Source organism: Rhopalosiphum padi, chromosome 3 (assembly GCF_020882245.1).
Source record: "Rhopalosiphum padi isolate XX-2018 chromosome 3, ASM2088224v1, whole genome shotgun sequence".
Lineage (NCBI taxonomy): Eukaryota > Metazoa > Arthropoda > Insecta > Hemiptera > Aphididae > Rhopalosiphum > Rhopalosiphum padi.
The window spans coordinates 12,044,114-12,067,328 of record NC_083599.1 but is presented as its reverse complement, the minus strand read 5'-3'; the positions used below and the strand labels follow the sequence as shown (position 1 = coordinate 12,067,328).

Here is a 23,215-nt window from a genome sequence, read left to right as displayed (position 1 = left end):
CGAGATAAAGAATACACAGAGTTGATAAAAAAAATATATGATAAAGTTATCTTCTTTCTTATCTATATATTCATGATTCCAGCCAAGTCGTGTGTGAGTTCGTTATTCCAGACGACTGAATTTTGGAACTAATTGTAAATCGATGAATATTTGTATTATGTAACAAATCCATAATAAGCAATAAGTAATAACTAAAATATTTATTTTTATTAGGTGTACCAAGCTAAATCGGGTTTTCGTTATTTTATTTATGTTTTTATTTTATCCTCTGCGCCTTAAACATTTTTAAATATGTGGAGTAATTTAGAAAAAAACAATATAGACAAATCTGAAGGTAAGTGAACAATTTAAAATTTACATTTTATATTATCCAATGTTAATTTATTCAAAGCAATGTATACAATTCCATTATCATATTGATGTAGGAAGTTGATTGACTTTACCGGATTTCTCTTTTTTCTTTGAATCAATTAACTATAGATGTCAAACAAAGTTACTGTGTGAAAATTTAAAATGAGACACATATTATGTAAAATATTTTTTGATTTATAAAAATATTTGTATCAAATACCTTCAATGTATTCAGTGACAATTATAAACTCTATAACCTTATAAACCTGAGTAGGTACCTTATCAGTTCCACAAAATAGCTTTTTTTTGCCATTTGGCTTTTTTTGTAACCAAAAATAGTAGTTAATTTTGAACACTCCAAAATAGATACTTAGTTTGTCTTTATTAAATTCAGAAGAAATAAGTAAAAACTTTATTGAAGATTTTAAATCAATTATGTTAAGAAAATCTGTTATTATTTATGTCATAATAAGGTACATTGTTAAAAAATCTAAATTCAATCCAAAAATATAGGCACAGAAGCAAAAAAACTACTAACATTTATGAATCCAACAAAAACAATATATCCAGTTACTTACCTCTTATTTCTTCGAAGATTGCAATATTTTCAGAATAATTTCAAAACTATTGTATTCAAACCTATTCTTTCAATCAAATTATTTTTAATTTATTTTCACTTTAATCTTAAGTATAATAGTACCAGTAATACCAATTTTTATTGTAAAATATAATAAATAAAGTATAATTTTTGTAAATCATTAATAAATGCATTTATGTGTAAAATGTTAAAAAATAAATGAGATTTAACGAAACGGTCAAAAACACCGTGTGTGCGACCACACGTGTTACAAACAATGATTTGACTCATGGCGGGTTAAACATAAATTACATCAAATTAGTGTAAAATATGAATATAATCTCTTGATTGCAGTTGAATTAAGTATTTAAAATAATTTTTTTTTTTTTTTAGATGCAGTAGCTGGAAAACAAATTCTAACATACAAACAGTTATTAAATAGCCATACAGAAAGATTGGAAAAAATACATATTTTAAAAAAAGCTCTATTTATTTTTAAGTCTCCTGTAAATATAAAGGTAAGATTTCTTGCTTTAATAAAAATATTTTATAATTATAAATTACATATTGATGTACAGTAATTTGTAGGTACCAAATATTAAGTTAAAAATTTGAAATTTGTGAGTAAAATACGGGTCGATTAATATTAAATACATGTTATTTAATTTACTGTAGTAAGACATATTTATTTATACTTAAAAATTTTAACATCTGCTTGAATCTTATTTAGAGATAATTTATAAATATAATTATAAAGTTTCAGAATACAACAGCTTGAATATTATAATAATAATTTTCATTAAACATTAATTTATAAATATAGGTTAAATATAAGTGAATAAACTATTTGTTAAAAATTTGTTATTATTCACTGTTTATAAATCTTAGTTTCTTATAATAACTGAGAATAAAGAGTACCTACTTGTATATAATATCATGTTTAATAGATTAATAAATTTGAATGAATCACGTCTAATGTTAAATTCTACATTCAATAAAAAGATATAGTGTGAGAAGATTAAATTAATTAATGTGAAACCAATTATTGCATACAAATAACATGTATTTAGTTATATAGTACACTATGTACTATATTTTAATATATACTTGAACATACTTTTTAATATTTCAGGTTGATGTTACTGAACAAGTAACAATTGATGATTTATTGGACATTGATAATAATGTATTAAGTACTATATTAAAGATTTTTGCAACATTAAATTCTGAAATTTTTTTTTTAAAAAATGATGTTAAAGTAAAATTATTTAATTCTATACTTTATTATGAAGAATGTGGTATGAATAATAAAATACAATAAATATTTCAAATATTTATTGAACATTTTTATTTACCTAGATGAAGATGTATCTACTGAGGGATTAATACCAATTAAAATTAGCAAATTTCTACAAATTTTATTAGAACTTTCAAATTTTGTTAAGCATTGTGAATATTTGCTGAGTGAAATACATTGTCAATTTGTCAATATTTTCGAGTTTCAACTAATAACTGCTGATATTCATTTCCAGGTATTACAGTATTCTGTGTTAATTAACTTGTCATAATATTTTAATACCATTATTTTTATTGTCTATGTCGTTGTTGTATTAATCTTAAATATTTTAATATATTTAAACCAAGATTGTAAACTACATATTTTAATAATTAATTACTGATTTTAAATGAGTTACTAATAATGGAATGTCGGCAAATATTCTTTTAATTTACTTGTACTAAAATTATTGTGTGAAAGATCTATAGGCTTATAATAATTACTATTTAAATAACAACTTTTGCTTAAATTCATGTAATATATTTTGTACATAATAAAAGGTTATGGAGATCTGAACCTTATTATACTATTATGTCAGACATTATAAAATCATTCATAATTTTTCTGACCTATCAAGATTTGTCAAAACATGATCCAAATCCAAATCTGGTAGATGGTTTCAATGTTTAATACAATACTTATTCTCAATTGTATGCAAAATTAATGATTAAATTAAATGAATTAAAAATATATGATTAATTATTAGAATAACAGAAATAATGGTAACATTACTGTATACTGTATACATTATTATATTATACTTATTAATAAATAATAGGGCAGTGAATTATTTTGTAACCAAGTGTATTTTTACTTATTATATAACAGCATTCTTAACAAAAAAATTTTGATTTTTTTAGGTTATTACTTAATATTGTCTAGTACAGGGGTAGCAAATTCTTTGATCACTACGTGCCAAAAATAACTTCTTTTTTTTTTGTTATCATAAAAATATGATATAATATATTATATTCAATATTGTAAAACAAAAAATTATTATAATTTTATTGTATAATTAATGTAATATTATAAAAAAGGTTAGTTTAGGTACATAATATAATAACACTACTTCGTTAACTATTTATTTTCTTCTTAATGTAATTTTTTTTTGTTTAATACTTGAAGCCAATTTGTTGAAATCTGGTTTATAAAAATACTTTAATTTTTTGCATGTCACCTCGAGCATACATGCCATAAATTTGACATCATGTATAATACATTAAATTCACAGCCCTACTTATATCTACAATAAATCGGTTTTATCAAACAACTTATTTTAGGGTATTTTTGAATATATTGGTGATTTACTATATATTTTTGTTGAATTGGATAAACTTATCATATCACAACCAATTTTGCAACAACATTGGTTTCAATATCGAGGCACTTTAAATACTATAAAATTAGATCCATCAAAATATGATTGTAACATAAATGATATAATTCAATTGGAAAATATATGCAATGATATTGAATCAACATTATTATCTGGAAATATATTTGAAGTAAGTTATATTTTTTATATTTTTATGTGCTTTAATATTGTTATAATTAAATTAAACAAAATAACCTAACTTTATATTAATTGAATTAAATTTAAAATTTTATATTATAACTTTTATTTATTTTAAAAAAGCATAAGATTATTATTTGTGAATTATTATTATTATTTTGTACAATTGAGTATAGATATGAATATTATATGCATAAATATACTTTTTTATTCTTCAGAAAGTATTAACTTCAGATTTTAATGGAAAGAAAGAAATTCAGTCCTGTGATGATTTTGTGAATGAGTTTAAGCTTTATTTGAATAATTCTGTACTGCTATTAGGACAACGTGCTTATCAGAAATCTAACAATCTTCTGCAAATATGGTCACGCATTTGCTCTACTACGGTATTTTATACTTATATATTTGGTGTTTTTGACAAGAAATTACTTAAACAATTTACAGATTTATTAGAAAAGGTACATTTTATTTTATTATTATTAAATTTAAATGATATTAAATATACATAAGGCTTTACTGAATGGTTAGGTAAATCATCTCCCATTGGATGGTAATTTAGTATGGAATCCAGAAATGTTTGTTTTGGGTTTCATAGGTCATTTAATCAAACCTAATAGTACAAGAAAAAAAGAAGAAAATTTGGAAAAATGTAATTTGGAATTAATAGATATTGCAAAGAATTTTTCAAAAACCACTACTAATTATTTGCAACAGGTTAGTAATAGACATTGATTATTGATAATGATGTATTATTATCAAAGTTAATTCAAGACAATATTATACAATATTTTAATTCATTTTATCATTATGTAAATAGAGGTATTATAAATATTTAATTTCATCTCCTGATATATTGACATATTTTAACGGTGCTCAAATATATTATATAGATAAATTGGAATTGAGGGAAGTATAATTATAATATATTATAGTAAAATGAATGTTAAGTAAACATATTATTAGTATTAAGTAATACAAAAAAACTTGGAGTATTAACAACCCACAAATTGTATGTTGAGAACTTTCACTATTTCTTCTCAAGTCAATTGAATCAGAAAAAAATAAATTAGTAAAAAATGCAAGATTTAACAACAGCCTACTTGATGTACTTGTGAATTTTTTAAATGTATATTTTGATATAAATAACTAAATCTAATTAATAAAAATTGAAATACAATTACATAAATAACAATTTTGAAAGTTAATAAGATGTATTTTTGTTTGTATTGCAAATTAATGATGTGAATATCAAAATATTAATTATTAAATAAATCACAAGCAATTTTATAAACACATAATTGGTTGATATTTCATAGAGACTCTTTTGCGAGATAAGCCACAATATGAAAATTCTGGATACATCTCCCTAAGAAGAACCAAGTGTTTTCTATTTAATAAAAAATATCTGTTTTTCAATATTAGGTTGTGTATTGTATTATTTCTAAGTCTCTGTGTATTTAATATGACGATGTTTACAAAAAAACTGATTACTCATACTTAGTTTTTGTTGTCCACAGGACTTATAATTTGCTATATTTAAGTTTATAGTGTTTGATAAATTCTATATACACATATACATACACACATATTATTATACAGTTAACTCTTGATAACTTGAACTTCACTATGAGGAGAGAGGGTATTTTGTAGTATTATCTTCAATTATTGTAGAAAAAATACACACTGGAATTTCAAATTCTTTAATTATATGTTTTTCTCTTTTTAATTTAATTTAATTTTTTTACGTGTGATAATGTTGTCAATTTTCATTTTTGTGACAGAATAATACGTTTCAACACTTTCACACGGTGTACAATTAAATTAACAGATGACAAAAAACTATATCTGAACTCTATTGTAAATGATTTAATTTTACAAATTAGAATAAAATCAAGTCATAAGTGATAAATAATTACAGTGATAAAATGTATTTAGTACTAAATTTCAATATGAAAATTTGAGATTATTGGAAGTTGAAAAATTAAATTAATTTTTTAATTAACTAAATTATTTTTATAGCTATTTTATTTATTTAAGATATTGAAAATTTTAAGTGAACAAGATTCTAGTTATTTAACTTAAAATATCAGACTGCAAAATTACTTTAACTATGTCAAGATCAACTAACCAAATAGTTTAAATAGTTAAATATTTAAATATTTAATTATTATCGTATTCTATTTTTTTTTCTTTCAGGCAATGATTTGGTTTACAAGAAGTGAACAAATAGAATTTACAAACTTTCACATCTCAAAATTAGACTATATGCATGATGTTTGTAACTTTTTAAGTGAGGTAATTTTTTTTATTAACTCTATTAAGCTTTGTATTGAATATTTATATATTTTAAGTAATATGTAAGTTTAGCTAATAAAAATATTTATTATTACAAGATCTCATGTTATTATTATTTTTAATAAGTAAAATGTAATCAATTTTCATTTTAGATACTTTTAATATTTTTAAACCCAAAAGTTTAATTTGTCTACAATTAAATTAATATTTAATTTTTTATAGGGTATTCAATTGTGCACATCCATTAAGAATACAATTATAACTTTAATGAATCTTCACAGTACGCTTGGTAAACCATTAATTAAATCTAATGTTATATTAATCTGTAGATTAATTGAAACAATGAAAAATATTAGTTACGTTTATCAAAACAATCATATTGTAATGGATAAATTAATAACAGATATAATTCAATATTTTGAATTTTTGTGCCTTTCTATTATTGGCCAAGTTAAAGTAAGAATCTTTATATTAAATATATAACTCATTATACTAAAATATATCATTATTAGTATTGACAATTATGCATATTTCCACTTGTTTAATTCTGTTTTTCAACATTCAATCATTGATTTACAAATTAACCAATGTTTTAAGTAATTTTCAGTACTCTTAAATTAAAAAATAATTAAATTATATTCATATTTGTATGCTTAATCATTAATCAATTTTTTTAGATTTCATGTGCAGATGATAGAAATTTTAATACAAAAAATGTAGACAGATTGTCGTCTTTAGAAGTATCTGAAAAATTACTGCATGGACCTCTTGTGAAAAATCGAGCATTATTAATAAAACTTGCTTTAAATACAGCAATTGGTTTACAAGCATTTCCAAAAGCTCAAGTATTGACTATAACACAACATTTAAAGAGAATAGAACTCTTACAAACATTACAAGATGAAATAAAAAGTATTTCAGAAATAAGTTGTATGTATTGGCATCGAGTTGTTTTTCCATTATATTTTAAAAATATAAAAAAAAAACACAACCACTTTAATGGTTTGTCGGTATGTTTATTATAATATTATTAATTACTAAATTAATTAAAATATTTTTTAATACAATTTGATCATAATGGATTTACTATAACTGTTGTTAAATTATTAGTCTAATAAATTAGTCATATACAGCTATGTATGATTTTTTTTTTTTAGTTCTAAAACTAACAATTTATAAAATTAAATGCTCATAATTTTATTTCCCTATCTGACTTATTATCATTATTATTAAATTTAAGAATCAATATTTAAATGTTATAAAATCATATATTTTTTTAACATATTTACTATTGATTATTTTGTAAATTATTACCATCATAATATTAACTTATCTATTTAATTATATTTTCATAAAGACAACATTCGATTTTTTGAAAGATATTTATGAAGTGACATATTTTAGTGACAAAACTACAAAGCAAAATATATATAGTTCATTCACAGATGAAATTTTTGGTTACTTAAACCATCAGGTAATATTTTTTTCTATTTAATAACTCCATGATTGAATAAACACAAAAAAGAACAGACTGACTAAAATTCTGGAATTTAAATTGTTTAATTAGTTATTACTTATTAATCTATAAAAACACTTTTGAAGTTGTTATTTTTAATGATGTACACCAATCAATAAAAATATATAAAATAAAATAGTTACATATGTTTAAACATTTAGAATTACAAATCAGTCTATTCTTTACTGGATTTTTTTTTTTTTAGTTCTCTAAAACAAGTAATACATTTAAATATCTCATTTATTAGATATTAAAACCAATGAGCCCATTAATTGAAAATGAATTACGTCTTCATGTTATGACACATGTTCATAGTGCTAAAACGATGCTAAATCAACCGGTTGATACATATATGATAAAACTTCAACATTTGCAATTTTTGACAAGTTTTATAGACACTAAAAGTATATTAAATATATTTTTTTTAGTTTGAAAACATTTTGGTAAATTGTTTTCATATTTTATAGATAAAACAGAAAATTACCTTAGTGAAACGTTTTATGATTTAACCGCTGTTGCTCTACACGATTGGCATAATAATGGTGTAATGAGAACATTAGCTAAATACAAATTAAACTTGGAGACAATTGATGATAAATTACCAAATCATACACTTGAACAAGTTTGTTTTAATGCTGTTGAATATATTATATTATGTTTTAAAAAAAATTATATTTTAAGGGTTTAGATGTACTAGAAATAATGAGAAATTTAAATTTATTTATTTCCAAATATTCATACAATTTAAGTAATCAAATATTTATTGAAAACTATAGCACAAGTAAACACTTGAACACAATAAATATTAGACATATTAGTAATTCTATTCGAATACACGGAACTGGAATAATGAGTACTACAGTTAGTATATATTTTTTATTATATATATATGTATATATTATCTGTATTATATAAATCACATCAAATAATGAAGATTTCATAAATTGTTTATGTTATTTATCTATACTCGAATAAGATATTTTATATTTAAGGTTAATACAACTTACCAACTTCTTTGTGGAAAGTTAAATGTATTGTCAAAATATTTGTACGATGAGCGTGTAAAATCAAAACTCAAGAAAGAAATTACTTTTCTACATGAAATTCAAAAAACCAATAATATGATATATCCATTTGAACGAGCAGAAAAGTTAAATTCAAGTATGAAAAAATTGACGTTGAATACAAATCAAAATTACATTGATCAATTTAGAATTCTTGTTACTCACATTGGTAAGAAAATGCATCATAATTTAAAAAAAATATATGTATATCAACAATTCAATTAATAACTAATTCAAAGCTTGTTTTTTTTATCTACTAATATTTATTCAAAAGCATAGAAATATTTTAATTAACTGTTTTATTCATAGGTAATGCACTTGGTTATGTACGTATGATTAAATCTGGTGGTCTTAACTTTTGTTCAATTGCAACTTCATTTATACCAGATTTGAAAAAAGTTATGCAATTTGAAGAGATATGTAATGATTCAGGATTTACTAAAAACTGTTTAAGTTCTGGGCATCACCTTGATAGTGTTGTGCATAATATTTGTCAAAATATTGCAGAAGGCACTAATTATTTCAAAGTAATTATGCTGTTTAAATAACATGTTAATTGTTTATTTAGATTCCTTAAGAGTATTGGTAAAACATTTAATTAGTCATAAATTGCATAATTTGTTGTTTGGGTTAAATTAAAATACCAGATTAAATTCTAAAAAATATTATTTTTATAAAATATAAAATATTTAAGATAAAAAAAAATACCTATTACTTTGTACTCATTCTCAAGTGATATAATAACATTTAAATGTTAATAATATAGGGTCACTAATTTTAATACCTAAGACTCAATATTTTTTAAATATTATGCTTGTCATTTTAACTTATGTCATTAAATAAAATTATTTTATTTTATTTGTATTATCTTACAGTTATTAATTGATGTCTTCATCCAAGCTATGGGCAACAGTAATAATTCACATTTGCATAATTTCTACATAATTATTCCTTCATTAACATTAAATTTTATTGAACATTCAATTAATTCCAAGGAAAAAATGTATAAGAAAAGTAAAGGAGCGATGTTTACTGATGATGGTTTTGCCGTAGGTAAGGATATAAAAACTACAAGTATGTTAATAATAATAATATTTACTTTGTACTTGTATTTCTTTATAATATTTCAATGCTTGTATATTAAATTGATTAGGAATTAAAGAATTATAATTTTTTTAATGTAGGTACTTCAAATAATATTTTCATTACTAATTATTTTGTATTATAATATTTTTGTTTATAATAGATATAAAATATTTAATCTAATTTATTACATTTTATTAAAATGTACTATCGTAAATTTTTAATTTTTTTTTATAACCCATGGCAGTAGACAGTACTATACATTATAAAACCATAATCTATCAGTGGTATATGATTGTCATGTCTTTTTTATCTTTATTACATTATATTAATATATTATACTAAACTGTAAGTAAAAATAATTACTAACAATATTTGTAATAATAGAAGAAAAATTAATTTTGATGAAATACAAGAATGCACAATATTTGTATTCATGAAATGATAATAGTTATATTTTGTGTAATTATTATAAAATAAATTACAGTAAGTTGTTTAGATAATATTATTATTTTTTAATAATATTATTGAATTATAAAATGTGGACATAAAAATAATTGTTTGAAAAAAAAAATTTCTCACTATGTATCAAGTTTATAAAATTTATAGCTTTCAATGCATCCTATTATTAAAAAAATTCTTGAGGGCAAAGATTTTTATCTTGTTTATGTATAGAAAAATTTTCAAGTAGGTAAGAATATATTATAAATAGTATGCCTTGTCATAAACGATTATAAGGAAAAAATAAAAAAGTAGATAAAAAGTCGACATAAAAATTAATAACAATTGTTTGATTAAATTTTCTTTTTCAATAATATTCTTAATACTTAATAATAGTTTATGTTTAATGTTTATATAATCAGTACAAGAAAATACATAAAATGTTGATATAATAAAATTATTTGTAATTTAAAATTAATTTTTATATTATTGATATTTTTGTTCATAAGACAATAGAAATTTCATCTATTAAAAAGGATGTTGATAAATCTGAAATTTGTGTTTTTGAAATCCTTCGATAAATCCATTACTACCACTAAAAACCTGTGATATATTATATATATTTATATTAGTTTATATTACTTTTTTAATTTGTTAATCCCTTGATAACAGATGAAAAAGTGCATTAATTTTGGATATTAAATAACATATTTTATTATATTTATGAATTATATTGATTATTAAAACTTAATTTTAAGTTATACATGTTTTTTTATGTCAACTTTTTATTTACTTTTTATTATTATTACTTTTACATAACACCAATTATTACAAAGCATTCTATTTTTAAAATATTATCACCTACTTGATAGGGGAGACATTTTTTCAATACATAAGTAAGACAAAATTCCTTACCCTTCAAATATTTTTTTAATCATATCATATACTGAAAATTCTAAATTCTATCAACTTAATCATAGTGATAAATTGAATTGTTATTTTTTTTCAAACATCCATTTATATGTCCATATATATCATATTCATACTTCAATAATCTATTATTATCTAAATAACTAATCATAATATGTATTATAATAAATACACAAAAGTACAGCTAATTAATGCCACTTCATGAAATATATCCATACTATGTATTTCTGTTGAAATTTATGATCAGGATAAGTTTCATTTCATTGTTTGAAAATCCAGTTTATAAAAAGATTTATTTTCACTAAATGGATGCGATTTACAAATGTAATATATATATATATATATATGCTAAATGATGTTGTTAATAGGTATTGCATATTTACTGCGTATACTTAGCTTAAACAATGAATTTGATTCATTGAAGTGGTTTCAATCAGTATCTGAAAATTATGAAGAAAAATTAAATGTACTAAAAGCTCAAGAAATAAATGCTTTAAAAGATGATGCAAAGTTACAACAACCACTTAGTTTGTCTTATACAAGACTTCAAGTTTATTATAAAGTAAAATATAAATAATTACTGTTTTACTTGAAACAAGTTCTAAGTAGTTTGTTTTTTCAGGAGTTTATGCTATTATATTATAACATTAATAGCGCGAGAATATTTTTTCAGTCCAGAAATATTAATTAATATACATAAATATTGTATTATATGAATTAAATACTAAATCTTTTATAGTCATTTTCAGATGTTATGTTTGGTTGTTAAATATTTTATTTATATATTTTATTTACATACTCTTTGTTAACCATAAAGTTGTGCTTTTATAATTATATTGTATTTTTATACTTACTCAATAAATTTTTTATACGTATTAATCGTCAATATAATAGTATTGTACTTATTTTATCAAAGATAAATAATCAGTAATATGGTAATAAAAAATAAAACAAATTAATAATATATAAATGTAATATTTTATTAATTTAGCTTCCCTTGTATTGTTTTGTAAAACTATTTCACTACTAATAAAATAATGAATGCTCTTACAAAAAAAAACTGCTCCGAGTTAAACCATTCTACCCACACACATACATCTTAGAAGTAGAAAACAATCAAATCTTTTTCATAAAAACTAAACTCTTCTAGTTCTACATAAATAAACATTTAATAATATATCATCAGGGACGTAGCCAGGATTTTATTTCAGGTGGGGTCAAGTCAAAAAATAATAATAATAAGTAATTTTAACCATTTTTATTAATTAAGCAAAAATTAAATTCATAATGACCTACAGAATACTATATTATGTACATATTGTAAAAAAAACGTTGCCAAGTCAGAGATCGGCATGTAAACTTTCTTGATATTCAATTTTTAGAAATTTATTAATTGTATGCAATATGATGTATATACTATAATGTATTTTATTTTCATTTTCATTTAGTAAGATAGATCTCTGAAACCGGAGAGCGGATTTAGTTCTTTGAGGTCTTGTTAGATTTACGTTGTCTATGAAAAGTGCAGTGAAGATTTTCAGAACTTTATCTTTTATAGTTAATTCACTACAGAGCTTCAAAAAAAATTAAAACACATTTTAATGGCCATTTTTAATGTTTTTCAGCTTTATAGCTTTGTAGTGAGTTAACAATTGAATATAAAGTTCTGAAAATCTTCACAGTACTTCTCCTAGCCAATGTGAATCTAACAAGACCCCAAATAACAAAATCCGTTCTCCAGTTTCGGTAATCTACTATGCTAAATGAAAATCTAGCAAAAAATAACTAATTTTTTTTTTTGAAAAGTTTTAATCTCACATTTGTATCTACTTGATAATCCCCTTTTAATGAGCTATCAACCAACTTTTTAGCTATAATAGTTTTGGAGAAAAGTTGAAAAATAGACATTTTGGGACAGTGTCTAATAACCACTGTGGAGCTTCGTCTCATTAGCTGCATCTTCCAGTGTCTTTTTCAATGAGGTTTCAAATAGAAGGGTGCTTTTGGCTTACCTTCCAACTTAGTACTAAGAAAATCTATTATTGAAACCAGTTTGATTTTTGTATGACAAAATATTATACATATAGGTATATAATATATTTTGTCATGGTTATTTATACGCTCGATGTTAAGTAGTGTACTTCGTGTACATTCCAAATTTCCGGTGGAAATAGTGGTAGTACTTTTCGGAATTTTAACGTATTTCCTTGACCGTACGTCTCATTTATGTATATTTGATCAAAATATTCTACCAAGTCATGTAATTCTTCGGGCATGATTTTATTTAAAGAAGACATTCCTTTAAATACATCAGATATTGGCAAAAAAGTCAAATTATCGACTTATCCACAAAACAATATGAATCAAGTGGCAACCAACTTAATTTTTTCAATAAAAATTTTCTAAACCAAACTGCTGGATTTCCTATGCGTGCTTTGGGTTAAATGGTAATAACAACTTTTAATTTCTGGATGTTCTCTCAAAACATTACGAATAAAAAAGCTTGAATTAGGACAATTAGGCTAAATTTAATTATGGCTCTCTCAAAATCTTCATGAATGAATCAGATGAATCAGAAAAAATTGTTCTCTTTTCACATTCACGAAGAATGGCTTTATTATATAAAATCGCGTGGTTATAATATATTTTATATACTATGTACCTAGATAGTGTGTGTACCTACTAAATTTATTTAACCCGAAAAATAGACGATGGTACCTATAATATTGTTTTTGTATATTTTTTTCCTTTTATATACGTAGTTTGGAGCCGAGCGGTGAAGCTATTATAAGTTTAGTAATAATATATATATATATATTATATAATAATAGTATTATCGACAATACGTATCGGTATATCGACATATCGTTGACATAATAACCTTAAACGCTCGGTTTTGCATCAACAATTAATTCTACTTCATAAATCTTGCAATACTGTTACCTCTAAAATCTTTTGTCATATCGATTCATTTTGTTTAAAATGTTGTTCATTTGTAATTTTATATTTATATAATATTAAATCGATATTATTAAATCAAAACGGCAAGATAGCCAAAGAATATTATTTAATCAAATAATATTGTAAATTGTAATATTAACATCATATTTAACTATAGCGCATCAGAATACGATGGTAGCAATATTAACACAAAAATTTATTTTATAATATTTATAATAAATTTGTGTATTCAAATTAACGATCGATAAGTCTGCCATCAGTGTTATCGATAGCTGGCTGAAAGATTCACAATTCGATAGTCCGGGCCCGTTGTTATTAGTATTCCAACAGCTGATGTTCAGTTGTCCCTTGTTCGCCGTGAGCGGGAAAGTGAGATAGCGATACCGACGCTACCGCCAGGCCATTATCTCGCGTAATTTGGCGCCAAAAAACCATAACCGCCGAATGGCCGAATACATGCTATCGGTCGCCTGTGACAAATGATAATGCTACCGCCAATTTAACCTAAATCGTTCGCTGGACAGAACGCCTTCATCTTTTGTATTTTCTCGTGAAGACGTCAAAAAATCAACTGGACTTGTAGGTTTGTACGTCAACCGTCGGTATACTCTAAACTTTCGAGTGTTTTTTGGTTTTTCGATTTCTCATCGGAATCGTTGAGTTTTATTTTTATCATACCCACTATTGCGTCACATTTTTTTTGCGTATACAATCTCAGTACCGGACGTAATAGATTATCTCATTCGACCGAATCAAAAGCACATGGTCTTGACAGACCAGCGAATACGAAAGCATATCGTTACTGACCGACCATAATATAATTTTATGATATAAGTTTGTCGATTACTTTGCGTTTTCCGTGCAATACCGTTTCAGTACGCTGTCGAGTTTGGCGACGAATCATATAATTTAATATAATCGTGTCATCTCATTCAACATGTTTTTCGTATCGGTAAAGCATTCTGCAAAGGAAATGGAAATGATGAGCGACTACGAACGCGAGAGACTTAAGAACATAGCGGAAATAGAACTTCAGGTATGTTTATCAAATTGTCCGTTAAATATGAATTATAATATATACTACCTATCTAAGTACATGCTTGCTGATGTTAAAAAAATTGGTTTTCCCACAGATGGCTGATCCATTAGATACTATACAAAAGAAGGCTAATGAGTTGAAATCTTCTAACATTAATGCTACTAATAGTAGACGTGCTAAAGGAAAAAAGCGCAAATCCAATTCTGATACTGACAAATCTAATACTGTAAATTTTGTGAGACGTTCATCTCGTATTATTCAAGAAAAACGGTATGTATATTATATTCATTAGTATTATTATTAAAACTGGGTTCCTATTGGACTAATTTGAATTTCAGTATAATATTTTATGACCTACCTATTCTATTTCTATCTTAGTAATATTGTAGTGAGCCAACAACTAGTTGTCTAAATTACAGGTCATGTCAAAATATTTCTAAGTGCCCTGTATTATTTTAATTGAAAATATTCTAAGTCCAAATGACAAATTTCTGGTGTAGACTGACATGAAGGTGCTTGCACTAACTGTGGTAAATCACGTCTACCGAGTCCTCTCCAGGGCCCCCTTATTTAGTCAGTATCCTCCAACCTACTACCCATGTATCCTCTTGCCTATTGTTCTCACACTATTACGCATTTCAGGATGCACGTGCGATAATTAATCGATATATGACATCCTGTGATGCTTGCCCACGCACATGTGGTCAGTATCTCTCGAGATTCTCAGAACTTAAGATTAATTTAAAATCATATTTCGATTATAGTTTTACAATGTATCATTGAGTTCGTTCATCTCCGATTTCTGAAAGTTAAAGTAATAGATGCTTTTAATTTTCCTATTATTATTATTCATATCGACTAGGCCTAACATATTACCGCCCAGGTGTGTAGATACTCCCCATTACATGTAGATGTTTATTTCTACGTCGTAATATTCTTATTGTGTGTCTTGTTATTATAATATAATATGGGTAATTGTTATCCTTATACTTAAGCCTACATCATAGATTCATAGTATCCTTTATTGTATACTATATTATTGGTATGGGACATCAGAGCACGTAGCAATATGTACCTACCTAATTTATTAAAAGTGATAAAATCTGATTATTTTAAATCATAAATGGTGTATTACTAAGTTTAAATATTTATAAATATTTAACATGTAATAGGAAGAAAACCAGTGATATATCCAGTTGTTTTTTTAATGGAATATCCTATATACATCTATATATATATTAGGTATATAGATATTATAATTAAGCATAAACCATCTCACAATCAAGTACTGCTGTTAACATAACATTTATAATTAATCCTTAATTAATAATTATTCTAATATAGATTTGGAACTCGTGGTGAGGTATCTAGTAATTAGTATTAATATATCTTATTTAAATTTATTTAAAAATTACAGATAGGTACATAATGAATAAAACTATAAAACGCTTAAATTACTTGAATTCTTATTTAATAGTAAAAAAAAATTTGATTACTAATTTTTCTAAAACATATTACTTTAACATGTATTATTTATAGTGTAATTATAATTGATGATTGAATAATATTATCTATGGATCTAAGATTGTTTTAAGAAAATGCAAGTGTTGTTTCTAATATATTATCAAAATTAAAGGTAATATATCAGTGATTTAGCCTTAGTTTTTATATTTTAATTATGCTAAATATGAGTATTTTCAATTTGTAATATTTCATTTATTCATACCTTGTTTAAACATTTTAATATTGAAATGCTAAATCATTGATAATGTTCTTTCCATTAATTTTGATAACATTATTTCACTTAAGTAGTCAATAACACATAATGAGTTCTACTTAATATGTAGATTGGAAGCGATGATTTCCTCGATGATTCTAACACACACACAACATAAAATTATCTGAATACAGATTTGAATTTGTCATAAAGTCTACTTGAGATCGACTTTCCCACATTTTTGATTTTATCCTCCCAAATTCTGAAAAACGTTATATTAAAAAATTGACATATTTCAATTTTTGGACTAGTAAAAATCAAAAATGTGGGAAAGTCGATCTTAAGAAGACTTGATGACAAATTCAAATCTATACTCAGAATTCTTATCGCTTCATTATATCAATCTGTACGTTGGAAATAGAACACGTCTATAATCCTATGTTTTGTGTGTGTTAGACAAAGACAGGAAATCATAGCTTCCAATCCCCTTAATGTCAATTTGCTATGTTTTTGTTTGTAAGACATAAACAACACATGTAGATATGATATTCTCTTAAAGCCATTATATGAACTTACGAAATAATTTTTTTTTATGATTGTACGAATAAAATGAATACTATGTGAAAATGGCACCAACACAAATAGGGATGGAGAGCTTAAAATTAGGATAGTTCTTACCGGCTATCTTGTCGTATGTACTCTACCATGTTTTATCATTACCACTCAACTATGTTTAGATTTTAGACAATATATTCTTGTAATAAAATTAATGGATGATGTAAAAGTGGTTTTAATGACAAACAACAGTTTTTATAAATAAGTAATATATTATTAAAAATGATTTTATATTGTCATCGTGTATTAATCTCATTATCATACTCATTTGAGAACATTTTTATTTGTTTTTAAACATGGTACCATTTTGATAAATTAATTAGTTTCAACAATTTAATAAAATATAAATACTTTGCCACTTTAAATGCTGATAATAAGTTAAACTTTATTTAGTCATTATTACAATAATACCTATTTTAGTACCTGCCTAATAGTTTATCATTAGTAAAAATATAGTTGGACTGGTCGTACAGAATTTAAAAGTTATAGAATTTTGCAGGTGGTATTTTCTTAAACATTAAAGTCAGTGTACACACTTCTCATCTGGAGATTTTTTAAATAAATACTATTTTTATTAGTTACTACTTAATTGTTTATTAAATGTGTTAAAATATTTGGTGAAATAAAGAAATATAGTAGGTACCTAATTCATTAATTAATCATTATACTGATTCGCTTATAAATTAACAAATATTCAACCATAAAAATTAATTTATTAACTAAGTATGTCAAATATGAAGTTTTATTGTATGAACCTACTTCATCATAATAATAGAGTGATAGTATTTAAAATCTTTTAAATTATAACAATTGAACAAAAAATTGTTGAAAAGTCAATTAGTTTGAAGTCAATGAATATATTTTAGAAAAATACATGACAGTTTTTTAAGTAATGTGCCTAAATGAATGACAACATAAAATGTTGTAAATGATAAAAATTATATATAATAAAATTAGAATTTTTAATAATTTAAATAATGAACAGGTGGAAATAAATATTATCTCTTAACATTAAAAAACACATCATATAATAACTATTTTTATAAAGTGTATAATATAATTTTATGTATGATAAACAATTTTTTAATTTTTAAAAATTTAATTAAACTTATAGTTGATAAAAACAATTTTGTTATGTCAAAAAGCTTGGAAATTTGATACTAGGTTCCTTAGTTTTATTATAGTTATTTAAAAACATTAAATATTTATATATTTTTTTTATAAACATTAGAAGTTCTAATTTTGACAAAATTTGTCGAAATCATGAAAATTTACAGACTAATTTGTAGAACCAAGAAATCTAAAAATTATATAAAATATTTAAATAATATATATAAATTAATTTTTATTAATATTTCAACTTTGAATTTAGACAAAAGTGGATATTTAAACAATGAATAATAATTTTAGTTACTTTTTTGTTATTTTAAAATATGGCTACTAGAAACTTAACTTATATCTCTGTTTAAATATATTAAAGTCATTTTCGCCATACTTATATTAAATCACTACGTCACTTATTCATTTTACTTTCAGTAACAAAATTGTACAAAATAATTATAATTAAGACTTATTAAGTAATTCATAAAATAAATTTGTTACCTGGACAGTTCTGCACAGGCATAACCTGCAAAATTTAAACACTAAATACAATTTTATATTACTTATTCATTTATCTAATAAAAAGAAAATTTTTATTTATTCCTAACCCCTCAGCCCCTCTACAGAATACATTTATTATTGTTCATGACCTGCTAATGAGGTCTGGACACGCTTATGATTAGTAATATTAATAAAACTTCAACAACAAAATCAAATAAGTAATTTAATAATTGAACATGAATGTATTATACTATGTTTGCTGAATTTGTTCTTATTGGCTACTGTGTATAAAAAACTATAAGAATTGATCTTACCAATTCAAGCACTATGATTTAAAATTGTTTAGTAGCTAAAAACCAAATATACAGCATTCCCTTTCCAGCCTATCAGATCTATACTGGATGATTATTTTATTGGACTACATTCATTATTTCAAATTCTATTTGTTTTTTAATAAAAAAATTTTTATCGTTATAATATTTTACTTTGTAAAATGACATCATACTTTTTTAATTTCATAATCAGAAGTAGAATATTTTTCGAAGTACTTTGATACACAAGAATCAAAATTTGGACATTTAATTTATAAGTTTTAAGTATTCAAAATTTAAGCAAGTGGAGTAGTTGACAACATTTTGTGAGATATCCTTATATTTCTCCACTCCACTCACTAAAATATTTATTTTTTCAAATTATTTTAATTTATCTTCATAATACAGTTTATATTATATACTAATACATAATTACTAAAATTATAAAAATTAATTTTTCTTTTATTTATCTAGTTCAAGTGTCTGTCTCTCTCTTAGTTCTATTTAAGGTTTTACCATAGGTTTTGAAATGTTGGGTGTTATTTAATAAAGCAATCACCTTGTATATAACAGTCATATTTTCTGCTGTATACCAGTACATCTAGCTGGACAATATACATTATTATATACTAAAATAATAATTTTGATTGTTCTTTAATGAGAAAAACATAATATTTATAGTATATACGCATAGTGTACATTATAAGTCTAAAATTATATACAGTTAACTCATACAAACTATAATTACAGAGTACTGGATTAAATTATTACAATCAAAAATATAAAACTATTGTGTAATGTTATACCTAATGTAGTTGTATTGCTATAATATTATATTCATAATTGTTTATTTGAACAATTTTTTTTTGTCTAACTATATTTACTTAATTTAATAGACACAGATATAAAAATGTTGCTAATACTTAGATTTTTCAATTTAAATTTTAAAAAAAATTTAACTTGTTAAACAAAATATATTAATTTATTGTTACTTGGTTTGTTTATAATATATTCATATGTGTGTATATTATTTACAGACAATCGACAAATTATAATGAACAAAGTGATGATGAAAATGATAAGAAAAAACTCAAACAAGGATCATTAAAAATCAAATTTCGTTGGTTTAAGTCAAGTGAATATCAAAAATCAGATGAATTGTACTATAGTTCACTTGCTGATAGCGATTTTATTAATGATGATGAAGAAGAATACGATTCTGACTATGAGTTATCTGTAGTATGTATTAATTATTAAATAACATTTTTACTGTCTTTATTAAAAAAAAACTTATAATTACTAAATATTGTATAGCCTGGATCAAAAAGGAAGCGTAAAGCATATGTACCTCGTTTGGCTGTCTCTCAAGTAACAGAAGAAATGATAAAAAATATTTCATATTCTTCATCAGGAAAAGTATATAGTCAATCTGGTACAACTTGTCACCAATGCAGGTAGATCTGTTAGTTTTTTAAAAAAAAAAAGTTTAATTAGTTGAAATATGTATATTTAATCATTATTATGAACTACATTAATTTACATTATGAATGGATTTCTATTTTTAATACAATATAATATTTTTCCTGATTATTGAAACTTAAACTTAATAAGTGAAAAATATATTTTTAAAAATTCTGATTATTTTATTTTTATTTTGCTTATTTATATTATTTTTTTAAAGCCATTTAAATGGCAATCCTAATGAAATAAAATATTACATAATATTCAATTACTTCTAATAATATGTGTATACTGTGTAATAATAATTGTATTATTAATAACTTTGTTGTCAAGGCAAAGAATTTATTAAAAAATTCCATTAATTACTAATTTTCTAATTTTATTTTTTTCTACTAAAGACTAACAAATTATATTAAAATAGAATATTCATAAAATATCTTTAATTTAAAAGACTAAAAGAAATTTAATTATTTTTTAGCTGGTATGGAATAGTTTTTAAAATTAAATTAATTTCTTAACTTGCATCTCATTTTTTAGTTTAAAATTGATGCAAATACATATACTATTTTTTAATTATGTTCCATTAATAATATGAAATAGAACAATATTTATTAAATATTATTTTGTGTTTAGGCAGAAAACTGCAGATCAGAAATCATATTGTCGGTACAAGGGATGTAGTGGCGTGCGTGGAAATTTTTGTGGATTTTGCTTGGGAAGAAGATATGGGGAAAATGTTGCAAACGTTTTAGTTAACCCGGTAATTTCTAGGTGATCAATAGTCATAATTTTTATATACTTATTTATGTTTTTTTTTTGTTTTCTAAGAAATGGGCCTGTCCACCATGCCGTGGGTATTGTAACTGTAGCATTTGCAGACGAAGAAAAGGAATGGTCCCAACTGGTCAATTGGCACAACAGGCTTTGGCAAGCGGATATGAATCGGTTAGGCATATGTTATGTAGCATAGAGGGTGAGAATCCAGATGTTATGGACTTGGAATTTGATGATGAAGATAATAATCAAAATGGACCAGATAAAGATAATATCGATAAGGGTAGCTTAGAGAACGAACAAAACAATCTTGAAGCTCAACATGACAATGACAATGTGTCAGATGAAGTTAAATGCAATGACAGTGATGAGCCATGCAACTCTGCTAATCATGAAGATATATGTGGAACTGAAAATAAAGATACACATGAAATGATTATTGACAAACTGTATAAGCAATTATTATCAGAAGATTAATTAAACAGCCAAAATATCAATCCAAAGAAAACAAAGGGTAATGAAATAAAAATAAATTTATTTATTTACCTAACCTATTTAATAAAATAGTATTTATTTTCAACAGTATTATTAATTTCATTTCATTTTCATTTTCAATAGTTTGTTTATTTAATTTTTTAATTTTTAATTTTTTATTTTTTATTTTTTATTTTTTATTATTCTTTTGTGTATTGCCAAGTTAAAACAAAATTTATGAAAATTAGCAATATTGTTATACTACTTTTGTTAATTATTATTAATGGTATAACAAAGGAAACTGGGTTTAATTGAATTATTATTTATTATTATTATTTATAAGAAAACTGATGGAACTATTATTTTATAAGAAAGTGAATTGTATTTATTTAAAAGTACTATTAGCTATTAAGATAATTCTTTTTTTGCCTTATGCCACATACAATAAATTGATGATCAATGTAATTTTCATATAAAAGTACCTAAGCATTTTCATTTTACTGTATACTACAATTTATTTAATATATTTAAGCCTATTGTCATGTATTTTATTGTTATTTGTACATTTTGACAATATTACAACTTTTTCTTGAATTTCATTGTTATTATATTGGCAATAAAGTAAATATTTATTTAAAAATGACTTAAATGTTAGAAAAACAATGTATTTTGTAAATTGTTCCCCTCTAAGCATGCTATAGAATCCATGGTATGGTGAAGAATTTTAATGATTGTAATATTTAATAATACTTATTTTTCTGTTCAACACAATAATTATGGACTTCAAAATATAATACAGATATAATATGATACTGTATATTATAGAATATAGTTGCTGACTAACAACTTGTTAGCCAATCGAATGGATGAACATTATAAAATAAGTGCTGTAAATCTGGAAAATACAAAACAAAGTAACAACCGTTGATTAAAATATAATATATATAATAGAAATTATAAAATAATTGAATTATTTAAGTTTGGGTTTATTAGTTAGCACAGTAATATATAAATATATAAATTATTTCTACACCGACCCTATTCATGTGAAAACCTGTTTTAGTAATGCACATAGAGAAATGTTTCACCATTACTTAAATAACATTTACATTATCAAATACAGTTTTAATTGGTACAGCCTATATGTAGTTACAA

General features: G+C 23.6%; 2 protein-coding genes and 1 pseudogene across 3 annotated transcripts; 2 read left to right on the top strand and 1 right to left on the bottom strand.

Moving 5' to 3' along the window:
- The first annotated feature begins 41 nt into the window (after positions 1-41).
- On the top strand, positions 42-11,997 carry LOC132923899 (WASH complex subunit 4). Of its 2 annotated transcripts, XM_060987890.1 has the most exons (20): positions 42-134; positions 214-334; positions 1,322-1,446; positions 2,061-2,226; positions 2,288-2,460; positions 3,545-3,769; positions 3,996-4,235; positions 4,306-4,491; positions 5,974-6,072; positions 6,295-6,528; positions 6,750-7,082; positions 7,430-7,546; positions 7,836-7,992; positions 8,056-8,210; positions 8,270-8,449; positions 8,581-8,821; positions 8,962-9,179; positions 9,528-9,705; positions 11,475-11,668; positions 11,729-11,997. In XM_060987890.1, exons 2-20 carry the CDS (start codon positions 292-294, stop codon positions 11,795-11,797), a joined length of 3,333 nt encoding a protein of 1,110 aa, XP_060843873.1. In that variant the 5' UTR covers positions 42-134; positions 214-291; the 3' UTR covers positions 11,798-11,997. The 2 variants fall into 2 exon arrangements, with proteins under 2 accessions (XP_060843873.1, XP_060843874.1); XM_060987891.1 differs by lacking the exon at positions 42-134 and having other exon boundaries at positions 141-334.
- Positions 11,998-12,925: 928 nt separating this feature from the next.
- On the bottom strand, positions 12,926-14,068 carry LOC132924798 (uncharacterized; annotated as a pseudogene).
- Positions 14,069-14,543: 475 nt separating this feature from the next.
- On the top strand, positions 14,544-22,588 carry LOC132923900 (cell division cycle-associated protein 7-like). Its single transcript, XM_060987893.1, has 6 exons — positions 14,544-15,103; positions 15,201-15,376; positions 20,389-20,590; positions 20,666-20,805; positions 21,446-21,572; positions 21,641-22,588. The coding sequence occupies exons 1-6, from the start codon at positions 15,005-15,007 to the stop codon at positions 22,061-22,063; spliced, it is 1,167 nt and encodes a 388-aa protein (XP_060843876.1). The 5' UTR covers positions 14,544-15,004; the 3' UTR covers positions 22,064-22,588.
- Positions 22,589-23,215: the final 627 nt, after the last annotated feature.